The 14,045-nt window shown below is 43.9% G+C and overlaps 1 protein-coding gene across 1 annotated transcript in view; it reads left to right on the top strand.

Annotated features, from left to right (window-relative positions):
- Nucleotides 1–3: 3 nt before the first annotated feature.
- GLP1R (glucagon like peptide 1 receptor) overlaps nt 4–14,045 on the top strand; it is a gene marked incomplete at its 5' end in the record, with an annotated part of 85,981 nt that continues 71,939 nt past the window's right edge. The window contains one exon of the mRNA XM_085320785.1: nt 4–63. Within this exon, the coding sequence (XP_085176911.1) occupies nt 4–63 (60 nt within the window). The remainder of the gene's footprint in view (nt 64–14,045) is intronic.

Genomic DNA, 14,045 nt, shown 5'->3' on the forward strand with positions numbered 1-14,045 from the left:
GCTCCGCTGCGCTTCGCCCTGGTCCTGCTGGCGGCGGCGGGGAGGACCGTCCCCACGGGGCCGGTGAGTGGCGGGGCCGCCGCCGGGCTGCGCCCCCCCCCCCTTCGCGCCCCGGGGTTTGGCCGCGATAAACCGAAAAACTTATCGACTAAAGAGAGAGAAACGCGGTGGGACCGCGGCGGTGGATTTRGGGGCAGGCTGCGAGGGGGCGGGAGCCGCGCTGGGGCGCAGCAGCAGTTTGTGAGGGGGTGGCGGTGGAAATCCCTTCCCTGCAGGGCAGCGGGACGTGGCGGGACTTGCGGCGCTCCAGCACACGATGCCTGAAATCCCCCTAGCTCTGCCCCGCGCGGCCGGGCTCAGCGCGGCCCCGCTGCCGGTGCCGCCCGCGGCGGAGCGCAGCGCGGCGCGGCGCGGGCGGCCGCCGGGTTTCCCTGCCGCGCCGCGGGCTCGGGAGGCTGCTGGGGTGGGAGCCGCGAAGGCAGCGAAAGGCGCTGTGGAGAGCCGGGGAGGTGGTCGGGGGAGGAGGTGCGTTAGGGGAAGGGTGAGGGATGAAGGAGGCTGCCCAGGGTGCAGTGGACCTCAGGAGAGACTGGAAGGACTGGTGTATGCAGGAGGGCAGTGGGGGTCATGGAGTTTGGGGTGATGGAAGAGAGGGCATTGGGAAGAGCGAAGGTGGCCGGGAGAGGTAAGGTAAGGTGAGGGCCCCCGAGCTGGGGGAGGGCACAGTGACTCTGTTAACGGCGCGAAGCTGCTGGTTGTGGTGTTTCTTTTCAGGTGGTGAAAGTGTTTGTGGCTGTTTATTCTTACTACAGTTCTGTTTGAATCAATCAGTTTAGATCCCAGCTAGGTCCAGCTCTGCAGGGTCTGCTTGGCTTTTAGCTTGTGGGTTTCTTTGGTTGTTTTATGGTTTCCCCGTTACGATCGCTGTGGCTTTATTAGAGGGGAAACAGGCACAAGTTGCATCAAGGAAAATTCCAGTTAGACATTAGAAAAATCTTTGTATCATGAGAGGGATCAAGCATTGAGGCAGGGGCCACCCACCAGAGAAGGTGGGAAATCTCAATCCTTGGCAGTGTTTGCTGTTTGACAGGGCAAGGTCTGAGCAACTGGGGGAGCAGAATGAGGTGACCTCCTGAAGCCCTTTCCAACCTCAATTACTCTAGATGAGTGGTGGAGATGAGCAGTGTTTGCTTGCTGTAGTCTGCTGCAGTCCCAAAACTTTTTCCTTGCTTCAGAGCTGTGTCTGGTCGCCACTGGCATGTGTGTGGTGGTGGTACCACAGCAAGGAATTAGTGCTACCTGTGTGGCTGACTAGGCTGAGACCTTTTCCCAGTGCTGGGCAAACTGGTGAAGTGGAGAAACAAATTGAAGCACCTTTTTCCCCAGCACATGGGTCTCCTTTGGCTGGATGTGAAAGTAAGGGGAGAAGAGAGTGGTTTCACTGGTCTCAGCTCTGTGATTGGCCTTTGACTTTGGTCTGGTAATGCATCATATGCTTTTATAGCCTGTTTTCACACTGGAGAGTCTTATCTGACAACTTGTTTAGAGCGGTGCTGTGGTTTTGTTTGCTGTATGCTGAGAAAATAAGCATGATGTTCTGCTCAGTTCTAAGTGTACAGAAGCACTGGACTTCTGCAGCTGGGAGTCTCTCAGGTTCAGCTTAGAACAGTGTTAAAGGAAATACTTAAATTTGAAATGACCTTGCTTAGGGCTAGTGGAAAGCAAATTTAGATATGATGCTGGGTGATAACGTATCACCTGCAAGGTCTTGTGGTTTAAATGGGCAAGATGGATGTGAGAGGAGCACAGGTAGAATAATCTGACAGCGAGCTGGGAAAAAAGTGTTTTACTAGTGCTATGACTAGTATTCCCTTTGGCATTACCCCTTTCCCCAAGCCCTCGAACAAGTGAGAAAGAGGAGAGGGCACAAGACAGGGAAAAGAGGAACCCTAAAACATATGCAGAAGGAGGAAAAACTAAGTCTGGAGTTTATTTGAGTTAGCACTGCATGCTTGCCATCATCTTAAGAACAGGATGACTGGAGATAGCTGAATAAGTGGCTAGACCTTTCTTACTGCATGGAAGGTAAAAAGAGCATGAGCTGGTAGCACATGGCTGCATTGCAGAATTTCATTACTAATGACAAGCCTGTGTCCTTTCCCTGCGTGGCCTTGAGCAGTAATGTCTTGCTATTCCCAGAGCTGACACCAGCTGCCTGCTGGTTCCCAGCATCCAATTGTACCTGGGATTTATATTTCAGACTCCAGTTTCCTACACAGTATTTGTGTTCAAAGCTTTGATCAGATAGTCTTGAAGAAACTAGTTTAAATATCAGTGAAGAGCAGACAGGAGCTGTGCCACAGTTCTTAATCAGCAGTTCTGTTCTTCAACTGTCCCTGATACTTTTGTTCCTAAGGCTAGAATGGGATTAGTGCAGGCTCCTGGGTGGAAGTACAAACTGTTGAAGTCCATGGAAAGGTTACGGATCTTGTGCTCTCCTCAGCTCTTGTTCCTGGGGGGCTCTGGTATGGAAAGAGACAAATACTTGTACTGATACCAAGTTTTATATTAGAGTGAGGGTGTATGGGGATTTACATGTGCATGTATTGTTGGTGCTTTCTTAATTACTAATGGGATATTTAAGCTTGCTTGGAGTTGCTAGTCTGTTCTCTAAACTAATAAGATGACTTCTAGGGTTGCAGATATTTGGGGTACATGTAGTTACTGCTACTTGCTCACTGTTCTGCGGACTGTTGTGGCTGCTTCTAGTTCTGCAACATCTGCTTCTTTAATTGTGGATATCTAGTATCAAGTACTTTTTTTTTTCTGAGAGTACTGTCTCTGAATCCTGACAATCTAGGATGAAGAGATGCAACTTTTTGAGTTTCAGATATCTTATTTGTCTGCTGGGCTCTGGCCTTGACAGTGCAGAGAACCTGCTGTGTTTGAATGTAGCAATACAGGCTTGCAGGACTGGTGACTATTTTGATTTCTTGTATTCTGTTGCATGCCCTAACAGTGAGAGAACTAAGGCTCTTGATTACCACTGTGCTGTGGATCTGCGTTCCTTAGTCACTTTTGCACCTGATGGCTTCTGTGGAGGTTGGATGAAAAACAAATAGAAAAGTCATCTGGAAACTAGTGACTCCACCCAGAAGCACAGATGGACTACATCTTGACTGGTTGAATCTTCTCCTGCACAAAATCCCTTCCAAATTTAGTTTGGCTGGAAATTTTAAGTTTTCTTTCTGTCTTCCCCCCCTCCCTGCCCCCTGCTTTCAGAGGCTCATATGCTGCTCGTTTTCTTTCTGTTGCCTGCACTATCAATATCAAAATGTTCTAGACCAGTCTCAGCTCGTTAATCCTCCCTTGTGTGATTATTAGCAGCACATACAGGCAGTGACACAAAGCAAATGGAGACAAGGGTAAACAGACAAGGTCTCTGACACTGTGCTACCTTGCTCTAGTTATTGTCGGATGATACTTGGCCAGCTTCTAGGTAACAGGCCCCTTTCCTGGGAACGTGGCCAGGTTCTTCAAAACTTGTTATTTGCAGGCTCTTTAAATTCATGTCTCTATTAGTGTGGTGTGAAACTGTAAATCACTTAATATATAGTCATCTTAATACAGATTAAATCAGTGTCCCAAATGAAGGATAAAACCTTTTTGTACTCATAGTGATGCTTTTTGCAGAAACAACTGTAATCTTTTTGCAACTCTGTAAAACTAGTGGCAGTGCATGTACTGGAAAAGCAGATGCCTTAACTCAGCAAATCTGATTATACAAGCTCAGAAGATACTGTAACAAGCAATTAAGCATCTAAGACCTATCAGGCAAAGTTGCTTAAAGAGCCCAGGATACGGGATCGCCAAGGGCTGGAGAAAAGCACTGCATTTCACACAGCAGAACAAGGAAATGTCCCTTTGCAGTGGTATAAAGTTCCAGTGTCTGGTCCAGGCAAGTTCAAGCTAGTGAACGTGCTGCAGGCTGTTATGAAGTCCTTCCCCACAGTCCCCGTCCTGTTATAACACCCCCTCTTCCCCCAACTAGGCAGCTGTCTGCAACTGCTTAAACAAAAGTATTTGGGATAAAGTAGTAGGCAGAATACAGGTGGGGGCATGGAAGTGCATGTTTTGTGGAGATCAGCAGTGAGGCAGGTGCATTTCCCTTCTGTGAGAAGAAAAGCTCATATTCTGGAAGTGACAGAAATGGAGTTTTGAATAGCAAACTCCCACACTCCAGAAGTTGCAGCTTTAGCTGCTATCTACTGCAGTGAGACTGAGGCTGGTGCACAAAGCATAGAGTTGTATACTTGTTGTCAAAGAGATTTTTAAAGGTATTGTATCATATCCTGTTCCTGTTAGCCTGGCAAACTAAATTGAGCTTTAATTTGCTGTGTTGATGGATAGCCAGCAACTTGAGAGGATGTGTCACAGGAGCTGTTATCTCTGACATCACCGGACCTTCATTAGTTTATAACTTGAGCTGTCCTTTGGAAAACTGTTTGCTTCTGCAATGATGTAGTGAAATGAAACTATTATCTCAATATTCAGCTTTTCTTCATAAAAAGCTTCTGTATTTCTTTCTGTGTTAAATCAATGCATGTATTATAGCCAAGGCTGTCTGCTCGAGTTTCCTTGAAGCGATGTACCAGTTCTATTAGTCTGTGTCTTAACAAGGATAACTTTGCGCAAAAACAAACCATCTCTTTGCTATGGTGAAAGATGTCTGGACAATAGATAAGAGACCTTCTGTTTAAGCCCTACAATGTTGTTTTCTTGTGAGGCTGATTTAAAACATCAGATTTTTTTTATGCAAATTTAACACTTGCACCCTAGATGCTTTCCATCGGAAGAAGGATGGGGTAGACGATGTAAGCTTGCCTGATGGCGGGCAGCCGTTTCAATTTTATACAATGCTGGAAATGTCAAATTGTCATACGTGCATATAGATTTGCTCCTACTGACTGAATACTGTTTTGTGATACCTCTTTTGACTAAATACTGGAAACAGATGTTTGTAAATTGTAACTGCATCAGCCTATGAACTGCTGCTTTCCACCGATTGTTTGGTGTAAATGTGAAGGAGCTTATGAAACGTGCCATGAATCTCCACAGTTTTGTAAGCGTAGAAAGTTAGTCTCTTCTGCTGTTGTAGATGATTCTGCTCTTATTGCCTTGAACATACAAGGGGAAACTCTCTGCCTTTCCATCAGGACTGAAGTAGGTCTTGCAGTAGTGTGTCCCTGCAATCCACTGCGGCAAATCTTCGTGGAGGAGAACAGAAGCAGACTTTCACCGATTATCTTCCCCTTAAGAATTTTTTTGGCCCTATTTTCTTACAGACCCCATCCCCAGTGTAAGTGAATAAGTTGTTTCAGTTTAAGTGCTGGTACAGTATCATAGGAATCTTTTTCAGATGCTTATGTGGAAGCAATCCTTCTTCACACACCAAGTTCGAGCATGACTTTTTAATGGTCTCATAAATACTGCAGCTATGTGTAGAATCAGTGCAAACTTATTAATTAGATGAACAATTAAAAATGGCAACTGGGTAGAGAAATTGCAGTTTACGGATGTAGAAAAGAATAGTTTTTCCAGCTAGTGACTGTACTGATTACATCTTATTATTGTTTCATTATAATTGATTGTTAATGGATTGCCATCTTACTGCTGTCTGGTATTGACTGCTATTTTTCTTGCAATTGATTGCATTTCCATTGCTAGTTCACCCTTTCCTCATCTGCTTCCTAAATTGTTCTGGGTCAGCTTTCCTCATTCTTGTATTTTTCTGTCACCTGCACTTCTGTCTCTTGAGCTCATCTGCTCTTCTATTCTGTTCTTGCCCTGTTTCCTTTACACGCTTCCCTGCTCCTAGTTCTTTAGTGACCTCAAGTCAAGTTTTGAAACTTAGATTCTTGTCGTATTTCATGTGCAGTTTTAGCTCTTGTGTGCTGATGCCGCTTCCTTGCTATCTGCTGTGCTAGTGGGGGAGTTCAGAAAGTGAGCTGGATTTTCAGCTGTACATTGGAAATTGCTGAAGATACAATATCTTTGTGGAGGAACCTTCTGCTAATGTTATGGGAGGATGTAGAGCACAACTGCAATTGCACTCCTGGTGTCCTCCCCTCTTCCCCTCTTGCCTGCCTCCTGTTTCTTTAAAGGTCAGGTGAACGTGAGTTAGTTTGCAGGTAACATTGTTAGGCTTGTGGTATGTTGTCTGCTCACATACTTGTGCCTTCTACCATTTTTTCTAATGGATTTTTTTTTCCTTTTTCTTTTCCCCACTGCCCCCTCAACATAACTGTGCAGCTTTATTTTTCACAAAGCCCTGCTGATGACAATTTGTTAGACGTAATGTCTTCAAGGGCAAACAGCAGAGGCGTGTGCGTGGACGTAGCTGTGTGTGGCAATCTTTGAAGCTTGCATGTGGACAGCCTCTGAAATCTTGCTGCTTTCCAGGTTGCCTCCGTTCTGACTGGGGCAGGTTGGTCTCCCCTTTGCCCCCTACTGTTCTGGTGCTGCTCAGCACATCGGTCTGAATGCTGTGCCCCACTGAAGGGGCTTCTGATAAACTAAAATACCTCTGTCATGTACCTTAAACATCTAAAGATTAAACTGGAGGGGAAACAATGCAGCCAGAACAGAGCTCGACACCACAAGAGCCACCTCCTGAGTGCTCTGGCTCTGTCCGTTGTGGGTGTTTCCGTGGGGTTCTTGGTACCGTGGTCCGACTACTTGCAAGTATGTCTTAAGTGCTGAGGCAAGTTGCAGAGTGGTAGCTTACACTGTAATCAAGCTATACCATTCTGCTGAGCCGTGCTAATCGCGGGAGGCCTACAAAACACTTTCCAAAGGAGCGTGGGAATTGCACCTCTTAATTGCAGACTCGGGGATGTTTCTGGATGTGCAGTACCTCCCTCCCTCTGAATTCTGCCAGCAACAAATGTCTCCCTGCCCCTTTCCCATGGGCAACAACTGCCTCATTCTTCCACTTGCTAACATTTGTTCCCTCATTTCTCTATGGATAGCAGTTGCTCTGAGTTGTGAGGAAATAGTAAACAGTCTGTTTGCTTCTCTGGAGTTCGCCTCTACTTCAGATCTGAGGAAGAGCACGTGGTTCTGCAGGTCTTTCAGGTGAACTCATACAGCTGAGGGCTGGAGGTGGAAGATGGACCAGATCACGTCTCTTCACAGACTCTGTATCATCAGGCCATTTTGGCCTATAGTAACAATGCTATTGTGAAGCAAATCTTTGTCTTTCGGCCTCAAGATTAATAACAGCACAGTACTGAGCTCTGGTACTGTATATTTAGCTTGTTGCAGATTGCTCAGGGTACTGACAGTTTCCTGGATGCTGTTTTTCATCCTTGCATAGTACTCTTTTGTTCTGAAAACTGAAAATCATTTTTCTGCTTGAATCATGTCAGTTGTTTACTGTGGGTCAGCTCTTTGCAACTAAGTTGATTTGCTTTTAAGGTAGCCAGGTTATGAGTCAAGTTTTGCTTATCTCTTTCCTCAGTTCCGGAAGTTTTTCTTAGCTTCTGTAGACAGTGCCCAGAAAACAGGTCTATTTGGACTGCAATAGTTATGCAGGGTGGCTGGGTGGAGTGAAAGGGGGTGGCTTTTCTTGACTGTAGCAAATGGGACTCAGTCTTGTGTGAGGCTCTTAGGGCAAGTAAGTCAAAGAACTACTTTGTTATGATGGGCATTGAACTGCCCCCCCTCAGAAAACTCACCCTAAAACAAAACTCAATTTCCATAGCATTTTAGAGCACCCGTTTTGTTCTCTGAAGTTTGCTGTYGCTGGGTGACGTGTAAGAGGGCATGGCTAGTCAACGATGGCCCTGCAGCTGCTGAGCGCACAGACTGGGTAGATGGAGTGAGTGGGAAGTGCAAGGTTTAAAGCAAATGCTAACATGTAGGAATGCAGCAGCCTACCTAGCAGGTCCTGACCTCATGCGAGGTGAGTTTCCTATTATTGTGGGAAAATCCAGACCTTGAAGAATCCACAGCTCCCAGGCAAATTTCTTGAAGTGCTATGGTCATTGGTACAGCTGTGCATGGATTAGTGTATAGGTACAGCCCTATATAACTGGATCAATGCTCTCCCATTAGGCCAGTGCCCCTTTTTGTCCTTCAGTCCTGCTTTTCCTAAACAAAACTACTATTCTGTACAATGCTAATTATAAAAATGGGTAAGGCTTTTGTTTTTGTTCCTTAAGATGGGAAAACTAAAGGTAGGCATTGGACCCAAATTATTTGAAATAGCTGTTGGCCTTTTCTTAGCTAAGAAAACAAATTTATCAAGTACTATTTGAAATGCATCACTTTTTTTTTTTTTTTTTTAAAAAGTTCCTTTTAAACTCTGACACTACAAGCAAAGTGTTCCCTGGAAAAGTTCTAACAGGAGGTAAGTTACTGTGTGCTGTTTATAGTGATACAATGTGGTTGTAAATTGCATATCGAATGAAGCTGTATTTGTAGTGGAGTTCTTCCAAAAAAGCCCCAAATTGTTAATGCATACGATTACTCTAGATGAAGTATGAAGCATCACAGAGATGGTGCAGAAGATACTTAGGCATAAAGGTGGTCAAAACCAAGCATTTTTTTGGAAAAAACAAGTTCCAACATGTTTAGCGTTGCGATGAATGCAGAAGTCACTCTAACAGTCTRGATCGTGGCACTCTTGCGTTGTCTGTTAGTTGCATCTAGGTGATAGTTGACATGGGAAAGTTTTCTAAAACCTACATCCAGTCTCATATAGTTTAATTGTCCTGTGGGCTTTCAGGACTGAATAATGTTAGTTAGCTAAAGGGATAAGTTAGGAAATATTTGGAGAATAATTCAGCATGCCCTAAATCTGTTCACTGCTCTTTGGGGATTAAGGCACCTGGTGGTAATGAATGAGGCTATTAAAGCTCTCTAGAATAAAACTGTTTCTATTACTAACGAGATGTAAGGAGAAAATGTTAAATTTACAGTTTGAAATCTTTAAGTTTAATGACTTCACAATAATAGAGATGGTTGTAAGTCACAGAAAGCAAAGGTGTAATTTGGAGTTCTATTTCTTGAATTCTTACTTGTTTGTGTCTGAGATACATAGGTGTCTCAGGGCTGAAATGTGATGGAAAGTTCTTAACACACACACCTTCTGTTTTTTGCTTGTCTCATAAGACAGCGCCCATCTCCCTGCGGGGACATTCTCTAACACCTCTGGCAAGTTTACAACAGTCTTTCTTCCCTCTTATTTTCCTCCCCCAGCCTGCCACGGCATTCTTAAATAACATTGATATTTTGAGGCTGAATTTGAATATCTTGTTTGAACCTTTGTGGTGGTCTTCCAGGATACTTTCTTTTCCCAGRGGGGAAATAATGCTGACTTCAGTGTTTTGAGGGGAAACTCTCTTGCCAGGATACAGGGTTCATCTTCAACAAAAGCTTGAAGTGTCTGTGTGAGGGTGGATGGGAAGAACCTGCTTTCACCTCCAAGATGTGTTTGGGGGGTTATCTGGGAACAAGGCCCTGTCTCCTGTCTGTGGTAAAGGAAGGAAGAGGACGTGGCTACCTGAAACTTGGTCCGCTTTGTTGCTGTAGTGTTTGTGGTTGGTTTGGGCAATCAGAGGAGTTGTGCCACCCAAGGCAGTAGTTGCTGATGGCTAGGAGCACAGGCAAAGTGAGATCTGTGACTCGCCCACAGAGCTGCTGTCCATCCTGCTAGAGTTTTTTGTCTATCTGGTCTTAATTGGTACCTGCTGGTCAATGGTGACAGGCCTCCTTCTWGGAATAAGGATAGTTATGGTGAGAGAAGAAATGGAGGTGCCTGAGGGCTTGTGTTGAATCTGTCGTCGTGGCCCCTGTGTAGGTCTGAGGGAACATCTGGTACATGGGACAAATCTCTGAGTCTGGGCTTGAGGGGGTATCTGCAACTTCTAATCTTCCTGTGCTAGACTCTCAAAGCAAAACTCAGTTTAAATATCTTACTCTCCTCATTTTGGAGAGACTGAATAGGTGACTAACACTCCTGTGGACATATGTTTAGCTATTGAATTGGGAGATGAGTTAGTGCTTCCTTGCATTTTTGCATAGAAAGTAGAAATGGGGAGACGACACCCTGGCCATTAATGATAATGTAGGATGACTTTATGCATGTATGTACATATGACTATAATTCATGCAATAAGATGACACCCCCTAGGTACCTGTTTTGGGGAGGGAGAGAGAATAATGAGCTTTCTTGTGTACACACTTGATTTAACAAGGCAGGGTGCTTGGATACTAATGTCGCAGGTGCCTTGGAAATGCCTGAAATAGCTACAGAAAGCAGTAGAGTACTAAGCTCTCTTTTTAACTTYGAATTGGAGTTGAAGGGCTGTACTTTCCTGAAAATATCTTCTGTTGCTCTATAATTAATGGAGAGGGGGGGAATTGCAGCTACAGAGTAGACATCTTAACCAGCAACTCTGTTTGTACTGTTAAACAGTATGCTTAGAGCCAGGAGGCACTTAACGATGAAATAAGCCATCAGTTGGTGCTACACAGTTCTGTTCAGTGAGGTTAAAGGCTGGAATACTGAGAGGACAAATCTAATGTAAACATAAGAGTTCATAAGGCTAACTCTCTACTTGCTCAATCTTTAAATACTTAGTTTCCTTCATCTTTCCCTTGTACTGCCCTTTGCTTGTAGAGTTCTCCTTTTTCAGGTTCAGCAACTTGGTTCACAGCCTGACTTTAATCTTTGCAGTGTGCCGTCCCCTGTTGTCTTTGAAAATATACTCTCTAGCTTATCTTTGGTAGAAGGATTTATAGTCCTCTTTAATCTTGGCTTTTCCGTTCTGTCTGAGTTGCTTGGCATAAAGCTTAAATACAGCTTAAAAGAAAATTAATATCTCCAAGTATTTCATGTCTCTGCCCCCACCTCTGAGGGGGAGGGGAGAAAGTGAGCACCTGTGTACTAGCTGATCTAGGGAAGATGGATTTCCCATTGCTGTGCTGGAAAGAACATATAAATCCTAAATTCCAAATGCTTTCTCTTGTCCCCAAATTACATCTGAGATGATGATCTTTATGCTGATTCAACTTTACGACTTTTTTTTTTAAAAAAAAGAAAAAAATATATGGCTGTTCTTGCTCTTTTTTCTTCCCGCTATTTTTGTCATGCTGGAAACATTTGGAGCAAAATCAAGTCTGGAAAGAAGCAGATCTATTACATTGTTCAAACTGTCTGGATCGTGCTCAATGGACAGCTGGATCAGCACAGAAGAAAAGCTTTCTTTATTGAAAGGCAGCAGGGTRGCAGACTGGCTCACTGGAGAATGAGATGGTAGTTTTGTGGTGGCAAACTAATACTGTCAGGTATGGAGTGACAGGCAGCCGACACAGAAATATTCAACCTCCAGTATCACTGTGAGCAAGCTGCTTTGTGCCTATTTTGTTATGCTTGTCTTTCATTTGGATGTTTTATGAAACAAACTGGAAAAGAAACTATTTGGAGAGCTAGGGCTGGAAAGTGTCAGACTACTTTGGTCTTGACTGCATCACTTTCTCTTTGGCTTTTCTCTCTCATCAGTCTTTTCCTCCACCCTGGCAGCTCCTTAATTTTTGACTGTTTCTGGGCCAACTAATCTGACAGCAGTGTTTTGCAGTTTAGTGCCACTTCCATTAAAGTCTGGTAGAAGAAAAGCAGACGGCTTGCCAGGCTGCTGTGTGTTTGTCCTGCTGGCAGGAAGACTGCCCAGGCTGCTCACCTAATGGGCTCCTGCCGCGACCTTGTCTCAGCCCTGGCCAGGGCTGTCCTCAGGTCCTCCCATTTTGCTGCCTGTCCTCCCTGGAGTGACTTGCTGTTCTCCTGGTGATGATGTTACCTTGAACCCCATAGAAAGAAAGGAYAGTTCTGAACAACTCCAATTAAGGCTGTGAGTTGGTGTGTGGGTTTTTGTGTGGATTATTTCCCCCCTCTCTCGCTAGTACACCTCAAACACTTGCTTATATAGTAGTTAGCTTAGTGAGGTCCTGTACTTGACTGAGGCACCACAGATYTAGTGATGACCATGGATGTTTGCATTTTTCTTCTAACGACTGAGTCTGTATAGCTAGAGGAGTCTTTGTCTTAGAAATGGTAAGTGCAAAGGATGAAACTTTAAAATGAACAAATTGAGAATTCATTGAAATTAGAAACTGTACAAAGGATGTTGAGACAGGTTTATATGCACAAAGACTTATTGACAAGGTCTGAATAAACCCTGATCCTCAAAGGAGGATGAGGTGCCCAGGAAGGACCTGATGAGAAGGTTGTTGGAGCACAACGTTTTTCCTGTATCTACTTTTTCTATCATGATTTTGGCAATGGGCTTTAAGAACATTATTGTAGCTGATCTTTCCTTTCCACTTATTCTTCCTACAGGTAGAAGGAGTTTGTCTGGATCACTAGGTAAAAATCTTAATTGTAACATAATTCTGTATACCTCATATCAGTCCATATCAAGMCGTACTGACTTGGCCTTTGTTGGGTTTAAAAATCTATGATTTTACTACTTAGTGATGAATTTTTTTTTTGAAAAGGTGTGGGAATGTTGCAGTTTTGCTTCAACACRTTGAGAACTAAGTGTGACAGTAATATGAGGTGGAGAAGCTGTAGAAAAGAGTTTCTTTGAAAAGAAGCTCTTCAAATAAAATTGCAAGAGCATCTCTGATAGCTTTGGAGAAATACATTATGTAGCTGAGATTTACTGCATCTCWTACTGTACAAAGTAAGAATGAATTTCGATATTATATGTAGGTGTTTGTGCAACAAAGGAGGATGAGGCTGACATAAATTTGGGCCGAACCTGGTAATTAAGGGTAGAAGGTGACAATGGGAAGAACTAACACTTGCAAACTGGTACATCCACTTTAGATCCCATGTTYTTAGGCTTGTCTTCCTAGACTCCACACATCGTAAGTAAGAGGGAGAACAAGAAATAAGAAATGGTCAAGGGAGAGATTTGTAGGAAAACGTATGACAGCGGCTAAGCCTAATGTCCAGAATGAGATGCCAAGCACTGAACAGCTCTGCTGTATTCTCTGTCTGGGTGCTTTGGAAGGGCACGAGAAGCGCTGTGTGTGTGTGTGAATATATGTCCGGTATGATGATTGAGCAGGACTCTTATGCATACAGTGGTTAATCAGGCAATTTTAAACTTACAGATGTAAATTTTCTGTCCTTAAAGTCTATGCTACTAAGGTGGAAAAGTTTTGACTGTAGCACATCAGTGTGCTACYTTGCTAACTGTGAAGTGTTGACTTATTTTTTGGGGGGAGATAGTCAGGCATGAAAGCTCTTACTAATATCTAGAACCAGACATGATATTGCAGCGCTTCCATTTACAGAATATGACTTGTTCACCCAATACTTTCCCTCTTCTAATTGGGAAAAGTAGAAATGTAAGCTGTCGTCTGAAACTGCAAAACTGAAAGACTAAAAATGTTAAAGGAAAAAGTTACCACATAAAAGTACAAATACTTTTGAGGTGTTTAAGGATGCTAATATTCCCAGTATTTCCAGCTGTGTAGCCTTCTGCAATAACTTGAAGTGGCAGCTAAAAGTAACTCCAGCAATGATATGTAACAAACACATAAGGAAGCTGCTAGAAACAAGTATAAATGAACAGTTAAAAATGCTAATGGAGATGAAAATGCCCAAGAGGTCTGTGGCTGATGGGTCTGAGAACAACACAGACTGCTGTCAGAAACCAGCTGAACCTTAGCAGTGGTAGGTAGGAGGCATCAGACCTCCTGTCTACAGGATGACAGAGCAGAGCGAGGGATCTCTGTACCCTCAAAGGGGGATAAGTTGGGAYAGAAAATTGCCGTACCTCATGGGACTGAGGTGCTAGCACCAGAGGCAGTGGTTCATGAGAGCTTGGTGTGGCTTTTCCTGCTTATAAGAGAAATTCTGGCCTCCAGAGAAATCAGATTAATTAGGTGTTTAATGAATAATGGAGAACCTCTGTACCACAGCATCTGGAAAGATTAGTATCATAAGTTTGTTACCGTGGTACTGTATG

Source organism: Rhea americana, unplaced genomic scaffold (assembly GCF_003343005.1).
Source record: "Rhea americana isolate MKP2758 unplaced genomic scaffold, rheAme1 scaffold_119, whole genome shotgun sequence".
Classification (NCBI taxonomy): domain Eukaryota; kingdom Metazoa; phylum Chordata; class Aves; order Rheiformes; family Rheidae; genus Rhea; species Rhea americana.